At 49.9% G+C, this 20362-nt stretch overlaps 1 protein-coding gene across 9 annotated transcripts in view; it reads left to right on the top strand.

Moving 5' to 3' along the window:
• Window positions 1-363: 363 nt before the first annotated feature.
• ZAP70 (zeta chain of T cell receptor associated protein kinase 70) overlaps window positions 364-20362 on the top strand; it is a 30777-nt gene continuing 10778 nt past the window's right edge. For 2 of the 9 annotated variants that reach the window (XM_067007153.1, XM_067007151.1), the window contains exons 1-4: window positions 364-498; window positions 753-829; window positions 10465-10915; window positions 11675-11835. In XM_067007153.1, coding sequence (XP_066863254.1) covers window positions 10514-10915; window positions 11675-11835 — 563 coding nt within the window. In that variant the 5' untranslated portion in view covers window positions 364-498; window positions 753-829; window positions 10465-10513. Of the gene's footprint in view, window positions 499-725; window positions 830-10464; window positions 10916-11227; window positions 11247-11472; window positions 12205-20362 lie in introns of those variants that run through there. The other 7 variants (XM_067007154.1, XM_067007152.1, XM_059078495.2 and 4 more) reach the window with 6 other exon arrangements.

The following is a 20362-nucleotide window of genomic DNA, read 5'->3' as shown; positions in this document are numbered from 1 at the left end:
ACCTGTCTGCGGAATAAATAAATCACTCATATGAGCAATTCAGCCAGGGACAGGCCCCGGGTCCATGCCCCCTTGGGAAGGGAAAGTGGGGGCATTCCAGCTTCCAGTGAGTCCTGGGGATCCCCTCCCACTGCCACTACCCCACCCCCATTCTGGCACACAGCTCCCCTCCCTTACCCTCTCCAGGTTTGGGGGATGCTGTTGGGGTCATCATTCTAGCATAACCCCTGCCTGCAGCTCGCCTCATTCCCCCCACTGCTGAGCAGGCTCTGCTTGGCCCCGGAAGTGCCCTCTGCCCTTCCTGGAGCACATGGCCTGCGATTTTCCTTGAACACAGCACTTTGTGACATTGACGTAAACTTCAAACACAGCCCCCTTTCCTGTCTTCGCATCAAGGAAATAGGCTGCGTTTCAGAGAAAGGCGCTTCCAAGAGCACATCAGGCCTCCCGGGCCAGTCCCTGCCCAGCTTGGCTGCTGTGCTGCGCTGGCGTGTCCAGGTGAGTGGCTGGCCTCCGGCCTTCTGCCTCTTTCTTGCCAGCACGGCCACCGCAGGGGCTTCCGGGGCAGCCGGAAGAGGGTGACTCAGATTCCCCACCCCCTCCACCCCGAGTGAGAAACACTGGTGGGGTAGGACCTCCTTACCCCTTGCCAGGGTGTATGAGTGGGTGGTTAGCCGGTGGTGGCTTCAGGCTGGGGGCTCGGGCTGCAGAGAAGCCCAAGTTAGTTTCTCGGACCCCATTTCCTCATCTAGAACCAGCTGTCTGTCGGCTTTGGGACCAGAGACCTTGCAGGTGGCCTGTGCCTCCACACCCATCAGCACATCCGCAGGTAATCATCCCGGATGGAGCAGCACCCAGCTGCCATCTCCCCGGGTGGCCTGGGTCTGGTGAAGGAGGGCAGAGTCAGGAGGACACTGGGGTGCCAGAAGGACTGTAGGACCGTGGTGGGTGACACCCAGCTGGGAAAGGAAGCAGACACGACCTGTGGCCACCCTGAGGGAAGGAGGTCTCCCTCCAGAGGGCCTGCCGAGTGGTAGCGGACGCCTATATCCAGGGCCCACAGAGGTGCCTGCTCAGTCCCTAGCCTCCTGCAGGGGCCCATCAGTGCAGCAACCTTGACTTCAGGAAGCAGAGAAGACTCCAGAGAAAGCAAACGTGCGCTCTGTGCCCCAGGCCCGTGAATATGAGGGTGGCTCGACAGGGCTGTGAACTTGAACATCAAAATGCCGGATGATTCCCATGAGGGGACCCAGGACAGGCTCCAGCCACTTGTAGGGGAGCTCAGGTGAAAGGGGAAACAGAGATGTGAAGAAGGAAACAGCTCGAATCCTGCTCAACCGCCGTGTGTCCTTGGCAAGTTGCTTGGCTTCTCTGAACCTCGCTTTGCCCATCTGTTAAATGCAGGTGCAACTATCGGCAACTAGTAGGTGCTTGGCTCCTGACTGTTGGGTGAGAGGTTGGGAAAGGTGTCCCAAGCAGGAAAGGGTCTTGGCAGGAAGGAACAGGGGTTCATGTGGTGAACGGCTCAAGATGAGCTTTGTTACTCTTGTCTTAGCCAGGGCAGCAAGCACACAGTAGGTGCTTAATAAAGCTTTGCTGAGAGATTAGGGTCGGGGACTCCTGTGATGGAAGGTCCTTGGTTGTCACCTGCGAGGGCTCTTCCCCTGCCAGTGCAGAGCTGCTTTTTCCTGTTGTTGCCTGTCCTCCAGCCTCGCCACACAGCCCTGGCAGGGACACTGGGCAGGCAGGTGGCCCAGCTGGATGGTGTTTTGTGTACACTCTGGAGCCAGGAGGCCTATTTGAGGCCTGGTTCTGCCACCTACTGTGTGTGCCGTGTGACCGTGGGCAATTGCTTCCTTCTCTGTGTCTTCAGGTGCCAAATCCACAAATCCTCTACACACAGCATTCTCTCTCAAGGATTAGGCGAGTGAATTTCTCTAGAGTGCCTGGCACACAATAGGTGCTGTATAAGCATATTGCTAAAGTCCTAATTATGATCACTAGCTCTGGGCGGCCTCATAGCTCCTGGAGACTCTCCTGGGGGCTGCAGCAACCAGACCTCTCCATGCTGGCTGCTCCCCGCCACACCCCAAAGCATAGCGTTAAGGAAGTGCTTCTTAACTGGAGCCAGTGTTGCCTCCCCCATGCCTGCTGGGGACATTCAGTGCCATCTGGAGACATTTTTGCTTGTGACTCAGGGGGTGTTACCGGCCTCTAGTAAAGACAGAGGCCAGGTATGCTGCTAAACAGCCTACAATGCACGGATAGCACCATGTCAGGCTCTGTCCTCCTGACTCATCCCACATTTTCTGTCCCCTAAGTCTTTTCCCATCTCCTTTTACACAGAGCCTGGCACCCAGAGAGGGCCAGCTCCTTGCAGAGGTTACACCACCCTTAGAACCCCGGCAGCAGAGGTTGGAGTCGCTGGGGAGTGGTGGCAGTGGGGACTGATCTCGTGGCATTTTTCAGTCCGTTGGTCAACAGATAGAGTCTGTTTGAGGCCTGAGGACCTGCTTCCAACCCCAACAGGCCAGCACTCTTTGCCCTGACAGTTGGAGGCAGCTCAAAGTGCAGCGACACCTGGGCCTGGCAGGCGTGGGAGCCCCTGGGGACCCCGGTCAGAGCCGTGGATTCCATTCTCCTAATGGCCACGCGCTAGAGTGGCTAGTGCTGGCTGCTGGTCAGAGAGACCTGAGTTCAAATCCTGGCTGCCACTCACAGGCTACATGATTCTGAACGTGACATTAACCTCTCTGAGCCTCAGTTTCTTTAGCTGAGGAATGGGGATAACAGTTCCCACTTGATGGAGTTGCGGTGAGGATTAGATTAAATGGATAATGCTCAGAAGAGGTGTCCTAAAGTCTTCGGTACAGAGGCTATTGTTATTGTTGCCCGCTTGACAAATATTTGTCGGGAGGAAGCGGGGGCTATCCTGAAAACAGGACAGGCATAGGCTCTGCCTTGGGGAGCTCACGCTGGTTGGAGACGGTAGAGCAAACAGACAGTGATCATACGTGGCCACCAGGGCTGTGATGCAGGAGGTTGGGGCCCTGGGAGAACAGAGGAGGTGCCTGACTCAGCTGGGGAGGGAGGGGGGAAATCATGGAACACTTCTGGGTGGAAGGGACAGCTGAGGGGGGCCTGATGCATGTGGCCTGGAGAAGGGGGTGTGGGTGCTGTTCCAGGCAGAGGGAACAGCCTGTGCGAAATCTCCTCCGATTGGTCCGATTGGTCCTCTCCTCTCCCACCGCTGGTTAGTGGAGGAAGCCACTAGGTCCTCCATTCACTCTTCTCTCCTAGGGAGGCCCCCAGAGCCCCTCATCCCTCATCAGGCTGCCAAATTCCAAGGACCCACAGAGGGGTCTTCAGCCACCACAGCAGGCTGCATACCTTCCCAGGTACCCAGTATCAGTAGCCTGTGCCCACCACGAACATTTATGGGGCACCTACGATGTGCCTGGCTGGTTTAGGCAGGGGAACGAGACCATATCCACTTGCACCGTGCTTACATTCTGGCAGGGGACAAAGATCCCGTGGCAACAAGTTGATAGTACATCACATTTTCAGTGGTGAAGAGCAGTAGCACTGGGTCAGGGATAGAGAAGGGGAGGCGATTTTAGAGAAGGAGGTCAGGGAAGGCCTCTTGGAGGAGGAGGTGACATTTACACAGAGACCCGAATGAAGTGAGGGATGTTGGGGGAACAGTGTTCAGGCCAAGGGAACAGCCAGTGCAAAGGCCCTGAGGTTGGACCAGGCCCGATTTGTTCCAGTGCTCTGAACAAGTAACGTAAGGAGGCCCGCGTGGCTGGTGGGGAGTAAGTGAAGGCAAGGAGGTGACGGGGCAGACAGAGCAAGGCCTCTGTAAGAACCTGGGCTTTAACCTTGAGTGACGTGGAGTCCTGGAGGGCTGCGAGCAGAGAGCAGAGAAGGACGGGCTAGGACAAGGGCGGGCCAGGCCCCATGCTCAGTGCTTGGTGAGCCTTATCTCACGGAATCCCCACAGCCCCGCAGCTCTGGGCACCTTCGCTGGCCGCCGTGTTCCAGGTGGGTCTGGAGAGCGTGACTCTGCCCGGGACCACACTGCTACTATCCAGTAGATCCATGATTCCATGATCAGATCCGATGCCCTGGTGTCAGGAAAAAGATAAGGAGCCCGTTGCCATCCATGGCACAGTGCTAACTGCTGTCTTTGTGACTTGGAACGTCACCAAGATGGCATTTTGTTAGCTGACAAATGTCTGTGCTGCCTCTGTTGGTGGCCTGCGGACTGGGGGGCAGGAAGGGTGGCTTTAGGGGGGACTTGGGGTCTCGAGAGGAGGCATGGGCAGTGAGGGGCTGCACCCCCATTCCTTGGGTGGGGACACTTGATGTCTGGCTGTGGGTGGCACCTGGGGCCCCCAGACCTGCCAAGTCCAGTTGGATCGTCTCATTCTGTCGGCAGCCTGACTGCCTCAGTCTTCCTTCTGGTGTCTCATGGTAGACATTTAACTGGGGCTTTGGATGCAGCTCAGAGTCTGTTCTGTGGAACAGCGGCACTTCTAGGCCCTGCTACTTAGGTGTGGGGATTAAACAAGGCTAAAACGCAACCTTTCCTGGCAGGTCTTCTAGGAGCCTTTAATATGCAAATATACTTTCCACAGCTTTTGTAAATGTAGTTGATCTCTTGACCCGTTTTTTCCTTCAAAGTATGTTTGGGGCATCCTGTGTGTCTGGAACAGGTATAATTTAACCCTGCCTGTCCCCCAAAAGGATGCCTGAAGGGTGGAATTTCAGGCAGATCTCTCTAGCCAAGGATCAAACTTTCCTCCCCTTTCCCCAGGGCCTGGGCTGTGAGAAGGAGGCTGGGGTCCCGTGGTCTCTCTGTGGAGCTGCAAACCATGGGAAGGCCAAATGAGCATCTCCGAACTCACGAGGGCCTCGCAAGCTCAAGGGGAGGATGGAGGGGGTCAGCCCAGGCAGGAGTGGGGTGGGAAGCCTCATGGCGGGCCTGTCTCTGAGGAAAGCCCTGCAGCCTGCAGGGACACGGCTCAGGACAGAAACATCTGATCCTCCAGGAGGCTGCAGACCGGCCAGGCTCCTCTGAAAGCTGTTGTCATTACTGTTGCCGTTGTTGGCAAAGGGACAGGGAAGTGGGGATAAAGCTGAGGATGCACGGGGAAGGCTTCTGCCTCTGGGACGCCTTGGACTCAGGTCCGAGATGGCCAGTCCTGGCTTCTGGCCCTGGACTGGGTCTCAAGGGCCAGCCTCTCCCCACTCTCGCTTCTGCACTAATCTGCCTCCGGCTACCCAGTCTGCACCTGTGGCCACCGCAGGGTGGAGCTTCTCAAACTGTGTTGTTGACAGTTTCCTGCCACAGCTTCCTGCCCCAGAGACCAGCTTTACTACCCCCACCCCCTCCCCGTGGACCCTGGACAAACCCTCACTTGCCTGCCTCGTCTTAGGTCCTGATACCCTGTGGGGAGCAGGGCTGTGAGTCTGCCAGGCGGGGCTGGCTGGACTGGGGGAGCGGAGAGAAGTGGGGAGGGTATATCCAGTGGAGCACACTGCGTGGATTAAAGCGTGGAAGTGAACTTGAAGGAAGGCTGACAGTGCAGCCTGGCTGGAGCAGAGGGAGGGCTGCGGAATTTAGTTTGATTCAATGCTGTAGGCAGCAGGGAGCCACAGTAGGTTCTTGAGCAAGGGAGGCCTTGGGGAAGAATCGCCTAAAAGCGACGTGCAGATCCCGGAGCTTCAGCTCACGTGGGAAACAGGCTGTGCGGTTCAGCCGACCACAGTCACCGTGTGAGTTAGATCTGGATCTCAGGTTTTATTAATAGACACAGCAGGTGGAGATCAAAGGAGGTGACGGCAGCACACAGCGACCTCAGGGGAGAGATCTGGATGGCCCAAGTAGGGGACAGGGGTTGGAGAAGGAGAGAGAGCAGGAACCGTCAGAGAGGAAGGCGGCAAGCCAGGGGGTTGGCGAAGGACCCAAGAGTGTGGGGGGTGGGTCACAGTGTCCACCGCGCAGGGGACCCAGCCTGGAAGAGGGCACGAAGTGCTTGCCTGGTGCCCATGAGGTGGTGATATTGTGCTCCCTGCAGCTGGAGAGCAGCCTGGTGGAGGTGAGGGGAGCAGACTGTGAGGCTGGATGAGACAGAGGGAATCAAGGAAGTGAGGCAGGAGTGTAGACAGCTCTCTCTTTCCTATTTCAGTTAATATTTGTAGTGCCTGGTGTGTCTATACCTTCCAGCTCCCTTTCTCCCCTTTTAATTAAAAAAAAAAATTAAGGTATCATTTACATACAGTAAAATGCACCCCTTTTAGTGAAAAATTCTGTGAGATTTGACACATGCATACAGCTGAGAAACTGCAATCTCAGTCAAGGTACAGGCTATTGCCCTGAATTCCCTCATACCCCTTCGCGGTCCATCCACATTCCGTCACCCCTGCTCCCCTCCGGGCCTGCCGCCTCCGGCAGCCACTGCACGGCCCTGCAGTTTTTTGTTTTGTTTTGTTTTTATTCCTTTTTTTTTTTTTTTTTTTTTTGCGGTATGCGGGCCTCTCACCGCTGTGGCCTGTCCCATTGCGGAGCACAGGCTGCGGACGCGCAGGCTCAGCGGCCATGGTCCACAGGCCCAGCCGCTCCGCGGCACGTGGGATCCTCCCGGACCGGGGCACGAACCCGTGTCTCCTGCATCGGCAGGCGGATTCTCAACCACTGCGCCACCAGGGAAGCCCTGTTTTTATTCCTTTTATGTTATTTATTTATTTATGTATACAGCAGGTTCTTATTAGTTATCTATTTTATACATATTAGTGTATACATGTCAATCCCAATCTCCCAGTTCATTCCACTACCACTGCCCCCTCCCCCGCTTTCCCCCTTTGGTGTCCCTACGTTCGTTCTCTACATCTGTGCCTCTATTTCTGCCCTGCAAACTGGTTCATCTGTACCATTTTTCTAGATTCCACATATATGTGTTAATATACAGTATTTGCTTTTCTCTTTCTTTCTTTTTTTAAACATCTTTATTGGAGTATAACTGCTTTACAATGGTGTGTTAGTTTCTGCTTTACAACAAAGTGAATCAGTTATACGTATACATAATGTTCCCATATCTCTTCCCTCTGCTTTTCTCTTTCTGACTTCACTCTGTATGACAGTCTCTAGGTCCATCCACGTCTCTACAAATGACCCAATTTCATTCCTTTTTATGGCAGAATAATATTCCATTGCAACTCCTTTATCCATTCGTCTGTCGATGGGCATTTAGGCTACTTCCATGACCTGGCTATTGTAAATAGTGCTGCAGTGAACATTGGGGTGCGTGTGTCTTTTTGAATTATGGTTTTCTCTGGGTATATGCCCAGTAGTGGGATTGCTGGGCCATATGATAGTTCTGTTTTTCGTTTTTTTATGGAACCTCCATACTGTTCTCCATAGTGGCTGTATCAATTTACATTCTCACCAACAGTGCAAGAGGGGTCCCTTTTCTCCACACCCTGTTCTACAGTTTTTTTTTTGTTTGTTTGTTTTGTTTTTTTTTTTTTTTGCGGTACGCGGGCCTCTCACCGTTGTGGCCTCTCCCGTTGCCGGAGCACAGGCTCCGGACGCGCAGGCTCAGCGGCCACGGCTCACGGGCCCAGCCGCTCCGCGGCACGTGGGATCCTCCCGGACCGGGGCACGAACCCGCGTCCCCTGCATCGGCAGGCGGACTCTCAACCACTGCGCCACCAGGGAAGCCCTGTTCTACAGTTTTGAATGGAATCATATGGTTTGTAGCCTTCTGAGTCTGGCCCCTTTCACTTAACCTGATGCCCTTGAGATTCATTCCCGTGTGTATCAGCATTTCCTTCCATTTCAGGCTGAGCAGTGTCCCACTGCAGGGATATACCACACTTCTTCTATTCATCTGTTGGGAAACATTTGAGTTGTTCCTACATTTTGGCAGTCGCGAATAGAGCTGCTATAAACATTCCTGTGCAGGTGTTTGTGTGAACGTAAGTTTCCATTTCTCTAGGATGAATACCTAGGAGCCCTTCTGACTCTTTTAAAACACTCTGCTGGGATGGTGACCTGCATCTCCAGGTCCCCGATTAATCACCTGCCTGTAACTATCGTGACATCCAAGACCCCCACAGACCTGGCTCTCCCAACCCCAGCGTCAGACGCTATCTGGTTAGAACGCAGATGCCAGCTCCTCCTCCAGCTGCTCTGATTCATACCTCACCTGATTCCCGCTCTAGTATCTCCCTCTTGGCCCCAGTGCCTATCCTTGCATGTTCCTGAAAGCCCAGGGAGAGGCAGCCTTTCTCAATCCACAGAAGCGTGCTTTGCACCCCCTGCTTACAATTGCTTAAGAAGGGTACCCAAGGACCCTTCCTTGAATGCAGAACTATGCCTGAGCGGCCTTAAGTGGGCCCATCTCAGTAGAGAAACGACCAGAAACTGTTAAGGGGAAATAATTTTTTTTCAACTTTATCTAAAAACTTACAAATATACAGAAAACGGGAACAATTAGTTGTACAAATTATCCACCCCCTGGATTCTACAATGGACATTTTGCTATATTTGCTTTATCACATACAGTTAATCCTCATTATTATTGGATTCCATATCTGCCAGTCCGCCTACTTGCTAAAATTTATTTGTAACCCCCCAAACCAATGCTCGCCGCGCTTTCACGGTCATTGGAGGGCGTGTGCAGGGTGATGTGGAATTTGAGTCCACCGACATGCTGGTTCTGCGAGGTCGAGCAAGGCGATGCTTTCCCCTCTCGATTCAGCTCATACTGTAAATAAGTCTCTTTCTCACAGTCTATTTAGGGCCACATTTTTGTGCTTTTCGTCGGTGTTTTCACTGTTTAAATGGCCCCCAAGGACAGTGCTGAGGTGCTGTCTAGTGTTCCAAAGTGCAAGAAGGCTGGGCTGTGCCTCACAGGAAAAGTATGTGTTGGGTAAGCTTATAGTTATAGGGCTGCCGGCCGAGAGCTCAATGTTAATGAATCAACAATATAATTATGTAAGTTGTCTTTAAACAGAAGTACATAAAACAAGGTTATGTACTGATTGGTTGATGAAAATACTGTGACCAGAGGCTTCAAGGAACCTAACACTGGATTTCTTCTAGAAGCAATGGCTCAGTACTTCCTAGTTCAATACTTTATAGAAATACTGCGAATAGCAAGACTCAACTGTATCAATCTGCTTATCCATCCATCCATCAACGTTATGTTTTGGATGCCTTTCAAAGTAAATTACAGTCATCACTACCCATCACACCTAGATATTTCTGCACGCAGATCATTGACCAGGGTTCAACATTTTGTGGTTCTTTTTTTATTGAGGGGCCCAAATACAATAAAATGAACAGCTCAAGTTGGTACATTCTCTGAATTTTTTTTTTCATTTTCACATTAATTTAATTTTACATTCTCTGAATTTTGAGCAATTCAGACACCTGTGTGACACAACGCTTCTCAAAGATATTGGACATGACCATCACCCTAGAAAGTTGAAGGTGGATAATTTCAGGTTAGATATCTGCCTCACCAGATATCTATTTATCGAAATGTCCTTAATTCCTCCTCCCCATATAGGGTCATACTTTCCAATCACACACCTCATTTTGTTTAATATCTGTATCGCAGTTCACATTGGAGTTCAATCCTAATGTATTTAACCAGTCCCCTATTAATGGATATTCAGATTCGTTTATGCTTTCTAGACACTCGTTCATGAAGGCAGAGAGGGCACAGGGCTAAGGGGAATTTCTAAGGTTGCTGGGAAAGGGTCAGAGGAAAGAGTCGGGAAGGCTAATGGAGTCAAGGTCCTTTGATGAGCAAAGTTGTTCCAGCTTCCGGACCCTGGCACTTCCTTTTCCTCCTGCCTGATGTGTTCTCCTCCATGCTTTTTGAGAAGAGGGCTCCTCCTTATCCTTCGGATCTCAGCTCAAATGCTACCTCCCCGAAGAATGTGACCATCCCAACTAGTGTGGCTTCTTCCCTCTTGATCTCACTCTATTTACTTCCTTTAGAACACTGACCTCAATCTGTAATTATTTTGGTCTCTCCTTGTTAATTGCATCCCCTCTGCCTCAGACTGTTGTCTTCAGGAGGGCAGGGACCAATGTCTCTTATTCACCCATTTCTCCAGCCTGAAACACAGTAAGAATTCAACACGTGTTTGGGAGGTGGATGAATGGGTCCAGGTGCTGTTGTGTGGTGGCGAGTGGGGCGCTCCGTACTAGGTCTGAAAAGTCAAAGGCTGGTTTGGGGCTCCCCAGTCTGAGTCCCGTAGGCTGGGCCTCCTTTCCAAGTTGACTCCGGCACAAATCAGGCTCTGCCCGATCGGCACACTCAGCTGTGCCGCACGGATGCCCTTTAATGCGGGCTCTCTCCTACTATCTCTGGGTACAATGGACGGGTTCAGGAAGGGAAACCCAGGCCCTGACGTGCCCTCAATCCCGCTCTGAACCCCCAGAGTCTGAAGAGGCGCAGGGGCCCGCACCCTGCTCAGGGCAGCGGCGGCGATGCCGGACCCCGCGGCGCACCTGCCCTTCTTCTATGGCAGCATCTCGCGCGCCGAGGCCGAGGAGCACCTGAAGCTGGCGGGCATGGCCGACGGGCTCTTCCTGCTGCGCCAGTGCCTGCGCTCTCTGGGCGGCTATGTGCTCTCGCTCGTGCACGACGTGCGCTTCCACCACTTCCCCATCGAGCGCCAGCTCAACGGCACCTACGCTATTGCGGGCGGAAAAGCGCACTGCGGCCCCGCTGAGCTCTGTGAGTTCTATTCGCGCGACCCAGACGGGCTGCCCTGCAACCTGCGCAAGCCGTGCAACCGGCCGTCGGGGCTCGAGCCGCAGCCCGGGGTCTTCGACAGCCTACGCAATGCCATGGTGCGCGACTACGTGCGCCAGACTTGGAAACTAGAGGTGAGAGCGCGGGACCGAAGGGGCGGGCCTTGGGAGGGCGTGGCCGGAGGGGGACCAGGTTTTGGGAGGGGGCGGGTCTTAGGAGGCCCGGGCTGGAGGGAGGGCCTTGGGAAGGCGGGGCCGGAAAGGGCGGACCCTTGGGGCCGAGGGAGCAATGGAACTGGGGGAGAGTGGTGGTCTTCGCCAGACTGTATTATGCTGTGCTGCGCCAGTTTTAGATGCTGGAGGGTTGGGGCCTGACTGGGGGCGGGCCTGGGAGGAGGCCTCGGAGGCAGGGGCCTGAGCGATGCTATGGTGCTTATCCGAGGCAGATGGCAAAGTGGAGGTCGGGGTAGGTGGAGGTCACGCCGAGTCCAGAGGAGGCGAGGCTTGGGCTGGGAGAGGGGCCTGAGAGGATGGTGGGGGCGGTGCTCTGGGGTAGGTTGGCCGGCAGGGGCTGTGGGTTGTGGTCTTCGACAGCATGCAGTGCACCACGGGGCGCGATTACTAGTGTCAGATCTTCAAGCTGGAGATGAGCTTGGGGCCGGCTAGAAGGCGGGGCCTGGGCCGTGGCCCTGGATGGCTTGGGGGCGGGACCATGGAGATGAGGGGGCGTGGATTTCCTTAACAGCCTAAATGACTCACCCCCTAGGTGCGCCTGGGTGAGTGGGGTGTCTCCAAGTGGAAGAGGCAATTGGAAGGGTCCAGGAGATGGAAGAGGTGTCCTGTGGCCGCCTACTTGGAGACACAAGTCTTCTCCACCCTCCCGTTCTTCCCTAGGGCGAGGCCCTGGAGCAGGCCATCATCAGCCAGGCCCCTCAGGTGGAGAAGCTCATTGCCACGACGGCTCACGAGCGGATGCCCTGGTACCACAGCAGCCTGACGCGCGAGGAGGCGGAGCGCAAACTCTACTCAGGCTCACAGACAGACGGCAAGTTCCTGTATGTGGGGCGTGGAGCCTGGGGCTTTGGGGCGGTGAGGCTGGGGCAGACCTCAGCGTGCAGGTCGGCGGTGAGGGGTGTGCCTGCGCTCACAAGTGTGAGTGGGTCGTGCTTTTCTGAATGGGCGCAGGGACGTGATATGCGAAAGGGGCATCAGTGGTGAGGACTTCAGAGTGGGTCGGCTTGGGTTGGAATCCAGCGTCTGCTACTTACCAGCTGGGAACGCTGGGCAGGTATCGGAGCTGCCTACTTGGATTTCCTCTCCTGCATTCACCAAATATTGGTTGAACAGCTACCACATGCACTGTTCCGGGCATTGAGGACGTGGCAGTGCACAGGACAGACACAATCCCCGTCCTTGTGGAGCAGGTAGACAAAGGATGAATCGCTAAAACATAGAGTACGTCAGACGGTGGCAAGTGCTGTATGTGGAGATGGGGAGGGGGGGTCCAAGTTGAGCTTAGGTGGCCAGAAAAGGCCTCTCCGATCGGGTGGCTTCTGCGTAAAGAACCGAAGGAGGTGAGAAGTGGGCTGTGAGCTCTCTGGGAGAAGGTGTTCCTGGCAAGAACACAGACCAGGGGGAGGTTCTTGGCATGTTCCAGAAGCAGCAAGGAGGCCAGTGTGCTTGGAGCTTAGTAAGTGAGGACTGGAGTGGGAGGGGGAGAAGGCAGGGAGGTGACTTTGGCTTTGACCCTGAGTGAGGTAGGAGCCCTGGGGGAGCGTTGAAGCAACTCCTTCTAACTGCACTGTGGATGATGGTAGTGCCTACCCAAGGGTCTCTTATGGGATCGCAGGAATTAATATGTGTAAAGCAATAGTATAGTATCTGGCATATACTAAAAATGCACTGTGTTATTTTAAGTGGGTGAATGTGCCTGTCTCTGCCTGAGCATGAGCCACAGCTGAACCATGTGGCTGTTCGTGAGTTTGTTATTATGAAAGAGTATGTCTAAAGCCCCCTGCTGGGGCTGCTGCTTTCTGGTCTGGACATGGGTTCATTGTATAGCAGATGTTATCCAGATGTCAGCTGAGGCCACTCAGGCCTTGAGATATGGAGAAACTTGGTGCCTGTCTCTTTCCTGTGACCTCAGGAAGTCTAGCATCCTCACTTTGAGATGTTAATTCTCAAGGGCCTCCCTTTTCATGGTTGCTTCTTGGCCTGAGATCCTGCCTGGCTGAATCCTTGCTCTCACCCACCTCCCCGCCGGGCTCTTCCCTCTCCTGGGGCCATCCCACTTGGAGGAACTGACCCCTTTCCCTTGATTTCCCCCACGCATGTGAGGTTTGAGCATGTGTACCAGATTACCTGCAGGTCTCCCACAAGATGCAGGTCCTTCTATAAGACTCTACTGTCAGCTGATAAAATAATTTTTTTTTTCACCCTGCCTAACAGATTTAGGCTGTAAATTTAGGCTGTAATTGCGTGTTACAGATAATACTCAGCTGCAAGGATGGCTTGTGAACAAACTAAGATAGGTCTGTTTTCTCTAAGAGGGAAACTCAACTTTGCATTTGTATCAGTTAGCTTTTGCTGTGTAACAAGCTGTCCCAAGACTTACTGACTTAAAACAACAGTTTATTACTTCTCATGATTCTGTAAGTCAGCTGAATAGTCCTTCTGGTTTAGGTCAGCTGGGCCGGGACTGAATAGGTTGGGATGACCATGGCTCTGGCTATTGGCTCAGTGTCACCTGGGTGATAGGGATGAGTAGGCTGCAGTGTTGTCATCATTGAGCAGGCTAGCCTGGACTTGTTCACATGGTGGTGGTTGCAGGGTTCCCAAGAACAGTCAGAGAAGGCAAGTTACAATACACAAGCACTTTTCATGCCTCTGCTTGTGTAATGTTACTGGTGTCCTCTTGGCCAAAGCAAGCCACTTGGCTCAGACCAGAGTCACTGTGGGGAAGGGACTACCCAAGGGAGAGAAATTGAGGAAGGCAGTTTGGCAAACAGTCTATCAGAGGATTAGAACAAGGAGGCCCTAATGAGGGTGATGGGCATCTCAAACGTGGGCATTTGGGGCATCTTTCCTTTTGGACTATGAACTTGAAGGCAGAGCCTGCATCTGGTCCTTCTAGAGGGCTCCACCTTCTGGTACCTAGCGATGGCTGGTACTTGTCCAGATGTTTGTTACCTGCTTCATCAGGATGCTGCACGCTCCCGCCCTCAAGCGTGATGCTCACTAAGACCTTCTCGACCATTGGTCACACATCTCCCCACATTCACATCTCACTTGCTCTTGCACAAGTTACCCCAGGTACCTGAGTGTCCAGGGGCTCTCTCCAAGCCGGACACAATGAAGGGGGGTTTTCCAACTTTCCTGTTGGTGCAGCCAATTCTTTCTCCTTGTAGCTGCTTTCTCCTTTGTAACACGTAATTTCATTTTTCTTTCTTTTTGCAATCCAGGTTCCCTTCTCTGGTTTCATCTCATGTCCCCAATTCAGCCTTTCATCACCTCACAGTCTTTGCCTCTCTTTTGTCTTGGTTTTTCTTTCTTTTCCTTTCCTCCCCACCCCTCCCTTCCCCCATCTCTCCTTCCTACCTCACACAAGCACGCGTACTCATGGAGATAATGATTCCACCATTCCAATGGTTTAAAACTTTCTCCCAGATTCCCTAAGGCCCCCGACAGTATCAAAAGGTTCTGGGGGGAGGGGATGGAAGAGTGAGTAGAGGGTGGAACAGGGGGGATTCTGAGCCCTACCCCATCCCAGCTCAGCTTTTTTAAAAAATTAATTAATTAATTAATTAATTTATTTATTTATTTTTGGCTGTGTTGGGTCTTCATTTGTGCGTGCGGGCTTTCTCTAGTTGTGGCGAGCAGGGGCTACTCTTCCTTGTGGTGCACAGGCTTCTCATTGTGGTGGCTTCTCTGGTTGTGGAGCATGGGCTCTAGGTGCGTGGGCTTCGGTAGTTGTGGCACGCAGGCTCCAGTAGTTGTGGCTTGCGGGCTCTAGAGTGCAGGCTAAGTAGTTGTGGAGCACGGGCTTAGTTGCTCCGCGGCATGTGGGATCTTCCTGGACCAGGGCTCAAACCCACGTCCCCTGCATTGGCAGGAGGATTCTTAATCACTGCGCCACCAGGGAAGTCCCCCCAGCTCAGCTTTGACGTGTTTCATATCTTCAGTGTCTATGGAAGATGTTGCTTGACAAAGAATTCCACTGCCCAAAGGAAAAGTTTGCAAACTTTCTCCATTAACACAGCAGAGTTTATAACAGGCTCGGAGTTAACCAGTGTGTTGGGATAAGAGGAATCTCTGGAGGACCAGGGCCAGCGGCTGTAGGTGCTTTGGATATCGAGGTGGCTTGAAGTCTCAGAGGTGGGTAGGACCAGCGTTGGCCACAGGAGGCTGAGGCTGAGGGAGCTAGGATCTGGGTACAGTATAGAGACTGGGACTGATGCTGGGGTTCAAAAGCAGTTGGAGCAGTGACATTATGAGGGACAGTGGCTCTTGCAGGGAAATGTCAAGAGACCAGAAGCCACCACCATGAACCAGACTCCTGGAAAATTAGGCAGGGCATGCTTCTGACAAGCACTGTAGATTTTTCTTGTGGTTCCTGTTGTCAATAACTGCTTTCTCAGTATGTGGGTAGTTAGGGGCTGAAGGTCAAAGCTGTAGGCTCAGAACCTCTCTGCCATGGGGCAGGGGTGAAGGAACATCCCTGATGCATCTTGATGCCTGGGACAAGCCCACGACTGGTCTAGTTCTGTGGTAAGAGTGCGGGTGTGATAGAAAGACACACCACTGTGGCCTGGAATGCTTACCAGTGACCACTGTTCAGAGCTGCTGATGAATGGATGGAATTATACCTAACGCTGTTTGCTGTCAAAGCTCGCTTCCTTTCTGCATAATTGCAGCATCTGTGGGACTGGCTGATTCAACTTGAAAAGACACTTGAACCCTGGAAAGGGCCTTCAAGAACATATTGTTAATTGTTTCTTAATGGATCACTGACCCCTTTGGGAATTTTAGTGAAGCTGAACCCTTCTCACAACCCCCAAGACATATTTACCCCAAAGATTATGCTTACAGTTATATGAGATCATGGTTGATCCTGAACCTCATCTTTGGAGCCCTAAAGTCTGGGTTAGTTCTGTTGTTTCATTTTACGTGTGAGGAAACTGAGGCACACGGAGAGGAAGCAACTTGCTGTGGCTGGGCTGGGTGTCAGTCCCATGTAGCAATTAATTGGAGAGTCAGAAATGGATGTGCATCCTGGCTGTACCCCTAATCAACTGTGCAGTTTAGGCAAGAGGTGTAGTGTTCTTGAGCCTCAGCTTCCTCCTCTGCAAAATGTGGGTAATAATAGGACAAGGTAGGTATCTTGTGGAGAATGCTATGAAGATTAAATGACAAATATGTGAAGAATTTAGAACCAATATCTTAATAAATGGTAGCTCTTATTTTTTTCACTGTCATCAGGTTCTATATATTATTTTTAAAGTGGAGGGAATTCCCTGGCTGTCCAGTGGTTAAGACTCCATGCTTCCACTGCAGGGGGTACAGGTTTGATCCCTGGTTGGGGGATTAAGATCCCGCAAGTCTCATGGCAAAGCCAAAAAAAAAAAAGTGGAGATACAAGTTGATTTCTTAGCCTGTACCTCTCGTTTAAGTTCAGGCTTGAACTGCACGGATGAAGAACTGCCACCACCTAGTGGTTTTTTTGGTAAATAAAGTAGAATTTGTGACATTGAAATATATATGGTGACCACACCAGTATAGTAGTCTTTGCCTGTGTAGGATTGGTGGCTGCTCTTTTGTGAACTCACATGTCTCTTTCCAAAGACAGTGTATCAGTTAGCCTTTGCTGTGTAACAAATCACCCTAAACTGTTGTAGTTTAAAATAACATTCATTTATTCACCCTTGATTCAATGGGTTGGCTATTTGGGCTTAGTTCAGCTGGGTGGTTATTCATCTGGTTTCTTTTGAGCTCTCTTGTGTGGCCACAGTCAGCTGAAGGACTGACTGGGCCTTGATGGTCTGGGATGACCTCACATGTCTGGCAGATGGCAGCCTGGGATGCCTTGGTTCTCTTTCATATGGCTTCTCCAGCAGGCTAGTGTGGACTCATTTCCATGGTCATTGCAGAGCTGCCAGGAGAAGCAAGAAAGGACAGGCAAGCCCCAGTGTCAACCACTTTTCCAGCCTCTCCTTGTGTCCTGTTTGCTAATGTCATATTGACCAAGGCAAATCACATGGTCAATCCCTGATTCAGGAGATACAGAACTCTATTCCACTTATTGATGGGAAGAAAGGTCTAATATTGTACCGTTTTTTTTTTTTTTTTTTCAATATTCCACACGTTTGCTGCTGAGTGGCTGAGCACTGAGTTTTTTTATTTTTTTGAATTTTATTTATTTTTTATACAGCAGGTTCTTATTAGTTATCTATTTTATACTTATTAGTGTATACATGCCAATCCCAATCTCCCAATTCATCCCACCACCCCCCAACCACCCCCACCACTTTCCCCCCTTGGTGTCCATACGTTTGTTCTCTACATCTGTGTCTCTATTTCTGCCCTGCAAACCAGTTCATCTGTACCATTTTTCTGGGTTCCACATATATGTGTTAATATACAATATTTGTTTTTCTCTTTCTGACTTACTTCACTCTGTATGACAGTCTCTAGGTCCATCCACATCTCTACAAATGACCCAAGTTCGTTCTTTTTTATGGCTGAGTAATATTCCACTGTAAATATGTACCACATCTTCTTTATGCATTCATCTGTCGATGGGCATTTAGGTTGCTTCCATGACCTGGCTATTGTAAATAGTGCTGCAATGAACATTGGGGTGCATGTGTCTTTTTGAATTATGGTTTTCTCTGGGTATATGCCCAGTAGTGGGATTGCTGGGTCATATGGTAGTTTTATTTTTAGTTTTTTAAGGAACCTCCATACTGTTCTCCATAGTGGCTGTATCAGTTTACATTCCCACCAACAGTGCAAGAGGGTTCCCTTTTTTCCACACCCTCTCCAGCATTTGTTGTTTGTAGCTTTTCTGATGATGCCCATTCTAACTGGTGTGAGGTGTTACCTCATTGTAGTTTTGATTTGCATTTCTGTAATAATTAGTGATGTTGAGCAGCTTTTCATGTGCTTCTTGGCCACCTGTATGTCTTCTTTGGAGAAATATCTATTTAGGTCTTCTGACCATTTTTTGATTGGGTTGTTTGTTTTTTTAATCTTGAGCTGCATGAGCTGTTTATATATTTTGGAGATTAATCCTTTGCTATTGATTCATTTGAAAATATTTTCTCCCATTCTGAGGGTTGTCTTTTCGTCTTGTTTGTAGTTTCCTTTGCTTTGCAAAAGCTTTTAAGTTTCATTAGGTCCCATTTGTATATTTTTGTTCTTATTTCTATTACTCTAGGAGGTGGAGCAAAACAAATCTTGCTGTGATTTATGTCAAAGAGTCTTCTTCCTATGTTTTTCTCTAAGAGTTTTATAGTGTCCAGTCTTACATTTAGGTCTCCAATCCATTTTGAGTTTATTTTTGTGTATGGTGTTAGGGAGTGTTCTAATTTCATTCTTTTACATGTAGCTGTCCAGTTTTCCCAGCACCACTTGTTGAAGAGACTGTCTTTTCTCCATTGTATATCTTTGACTCCTTTGTCATAGATTAGTTGACCATAGGTGCGTGGGTTTATCTCTGGGCTTTCTATCCTGTTCCATTGCTCTATATTTCCGGTTTTGTGCCAGTACCATATTGTCTTGATTACTGTAGCTTTGTAGTACGGTCAGAAGTCAGGGAGTCTGATTCCTCCAGCTCCATTTTTTCCCCTCAAGGCTGCTTTGGCTATTTGGGGACTTTTGTGTCTCCATACAAAGTTTAAGATTTTTTGTTCTAGTTCTGTAAAAAATGCCACTGGTAACTTGATAGGGATTGCATTGAATCTGTAGATTGCTTTGGGTAGTATAGTCATTTTCATAATATTGAAATAATATTTCATAATATTGATTCTTCCAATCCAAGAACATGGTATATCTCTCCATCTGTTTGTGTCATCTTTGATTTCTTTCATCAGTGTCTTATAGTTTTCTGAGTACAGGTCTTTTACCTCCTTAGGTAGGTTTATTCCTAGGTATTTTATTCTTTTTGTTGCCATGGTAAATGGGATTGTTTCCTTAATTTCTCTTTCTGATCTTTCATTGTTAGTGTATAGGAATGCAAGAGATTTCTGTGCATTAATTTTGTATCCTGCAACCTTACCAAACTTCATTGTTTAGCTCTAGTAGTTTTCTGGTGGCATCTTTAGGATTATCTATGTATAGTATCATGTCATCTGCAAACAGTGACAGTTTTACTTCTTTTTTTCCAATTTGTATTCCTTTTATTTATTTTTCTTCTCTGATTACTGTGGCTAAGACTTCCAAAACTATGATGAATAATAGCAGTGAGAGTGTACATCCTTGCCTTGTTCCTGATCTTAGAGGAAATGCTTTCAGCTTTTCACCATTGAGAATGATGTTTGCTGTGGTTTTGTCATATATGGCCTTCATCATGTTGAGGTAGGTTCCCTCTGTGCCCACTTTCTGGAGAGTTTTTATCATAAATGGTGTTGAATTTTGTCAAAAGCTTTTTCTGCATCTATTGAGATGATCATATGGTTTTTATCCTTCAATTTGTTAATGTGGTGTATCACATTGATTGATTTGCATGTATTGAAGAATCCTTGTACCCCTTGGATAAATCCCACTTGATCATGTTATGATTCTTTTAATGTGTTGTTGCATTCTGTTTGCTAGTATTTTGTTCAGGATTTTTGTATCTCTATTCATCAGTGATATTGGTCTTTAATTTTCTTTTTTGGTAGCATCTTTGGTTTTGGTATCAGGGTGATGGTGGCTTCATAGAATGAGTCTGGGAGTGTTCCTTCCTCTGCAATTTTTTGGAAGAGCTTGAGAAGGATGGGGGTTAGCTCTTCTCTAAATGTTTGATAGAATTCATCTGTGAAGCCATCTGGTTTGGGATTTTCGTTTGTTGGAAGATTTTTTTTTTTTTTTTTTTTTTAAGTACACGGGCCTCTCCTGTTGTGGAGCACAGGCTCTGGACGCGCAGGCTCAGTGGCCATGGCTCACAGGCCTATCCGCTCCGCGGCATGTGGGATCTTCCCAGATCAGGGCACAAACCCATGTTCCCTGCATCAGCAGGCGGACTCTCAACCACTGTGCCGCCAGGGAAGCCCTGTTGGATGATTTTTAATCACAGTTTGAATTTCATTACTTGATTGGTCTGTTCATATTTTATGTTTCTTCCTGCTTCAGTCTTGGAAGGTTATACCTTTCTAAGAATTTGTCCATTTCTTCCAGGTTGTCCATTTTATTGGCATAGAGTTGCTTGTAGTAGTCTCTTAGGATGCTTTGTATTTCTGCAGTGTCTGTTGTAACTTCTCCTTTTTCATTTCTAGTTTTATTTATTTGAGTCCTCTCTCTCTTTTTCTTGATGAGTCTGGCTAAAGGTTTATCAATTTTGTTTATCTTCTCAAAGAACCAGCTTTTAGTTTTATTTATCTTTGC

The sequence above is a fragment of the Kogia breviceps genome, chromosome 11 (genome assembly GCF_026419965.1).
Source record: "Kogia breviceps isolate mKogBre1 chromosome 11, mKogBre1 haplotype 1, whole genome shotgun sequence".
NCBI classification, from domain to species: Eukaryota; Metazoa; Chordata; class Mammalia; order Artiodactyla; family Physeteridae; genus Kogia; species Kogia breviceps.
The sequence above is the reverse complement of the archived record's forward strand: the minus strand, read 5'-3'. Positions and strand labels throughout refer to the sequence as shown.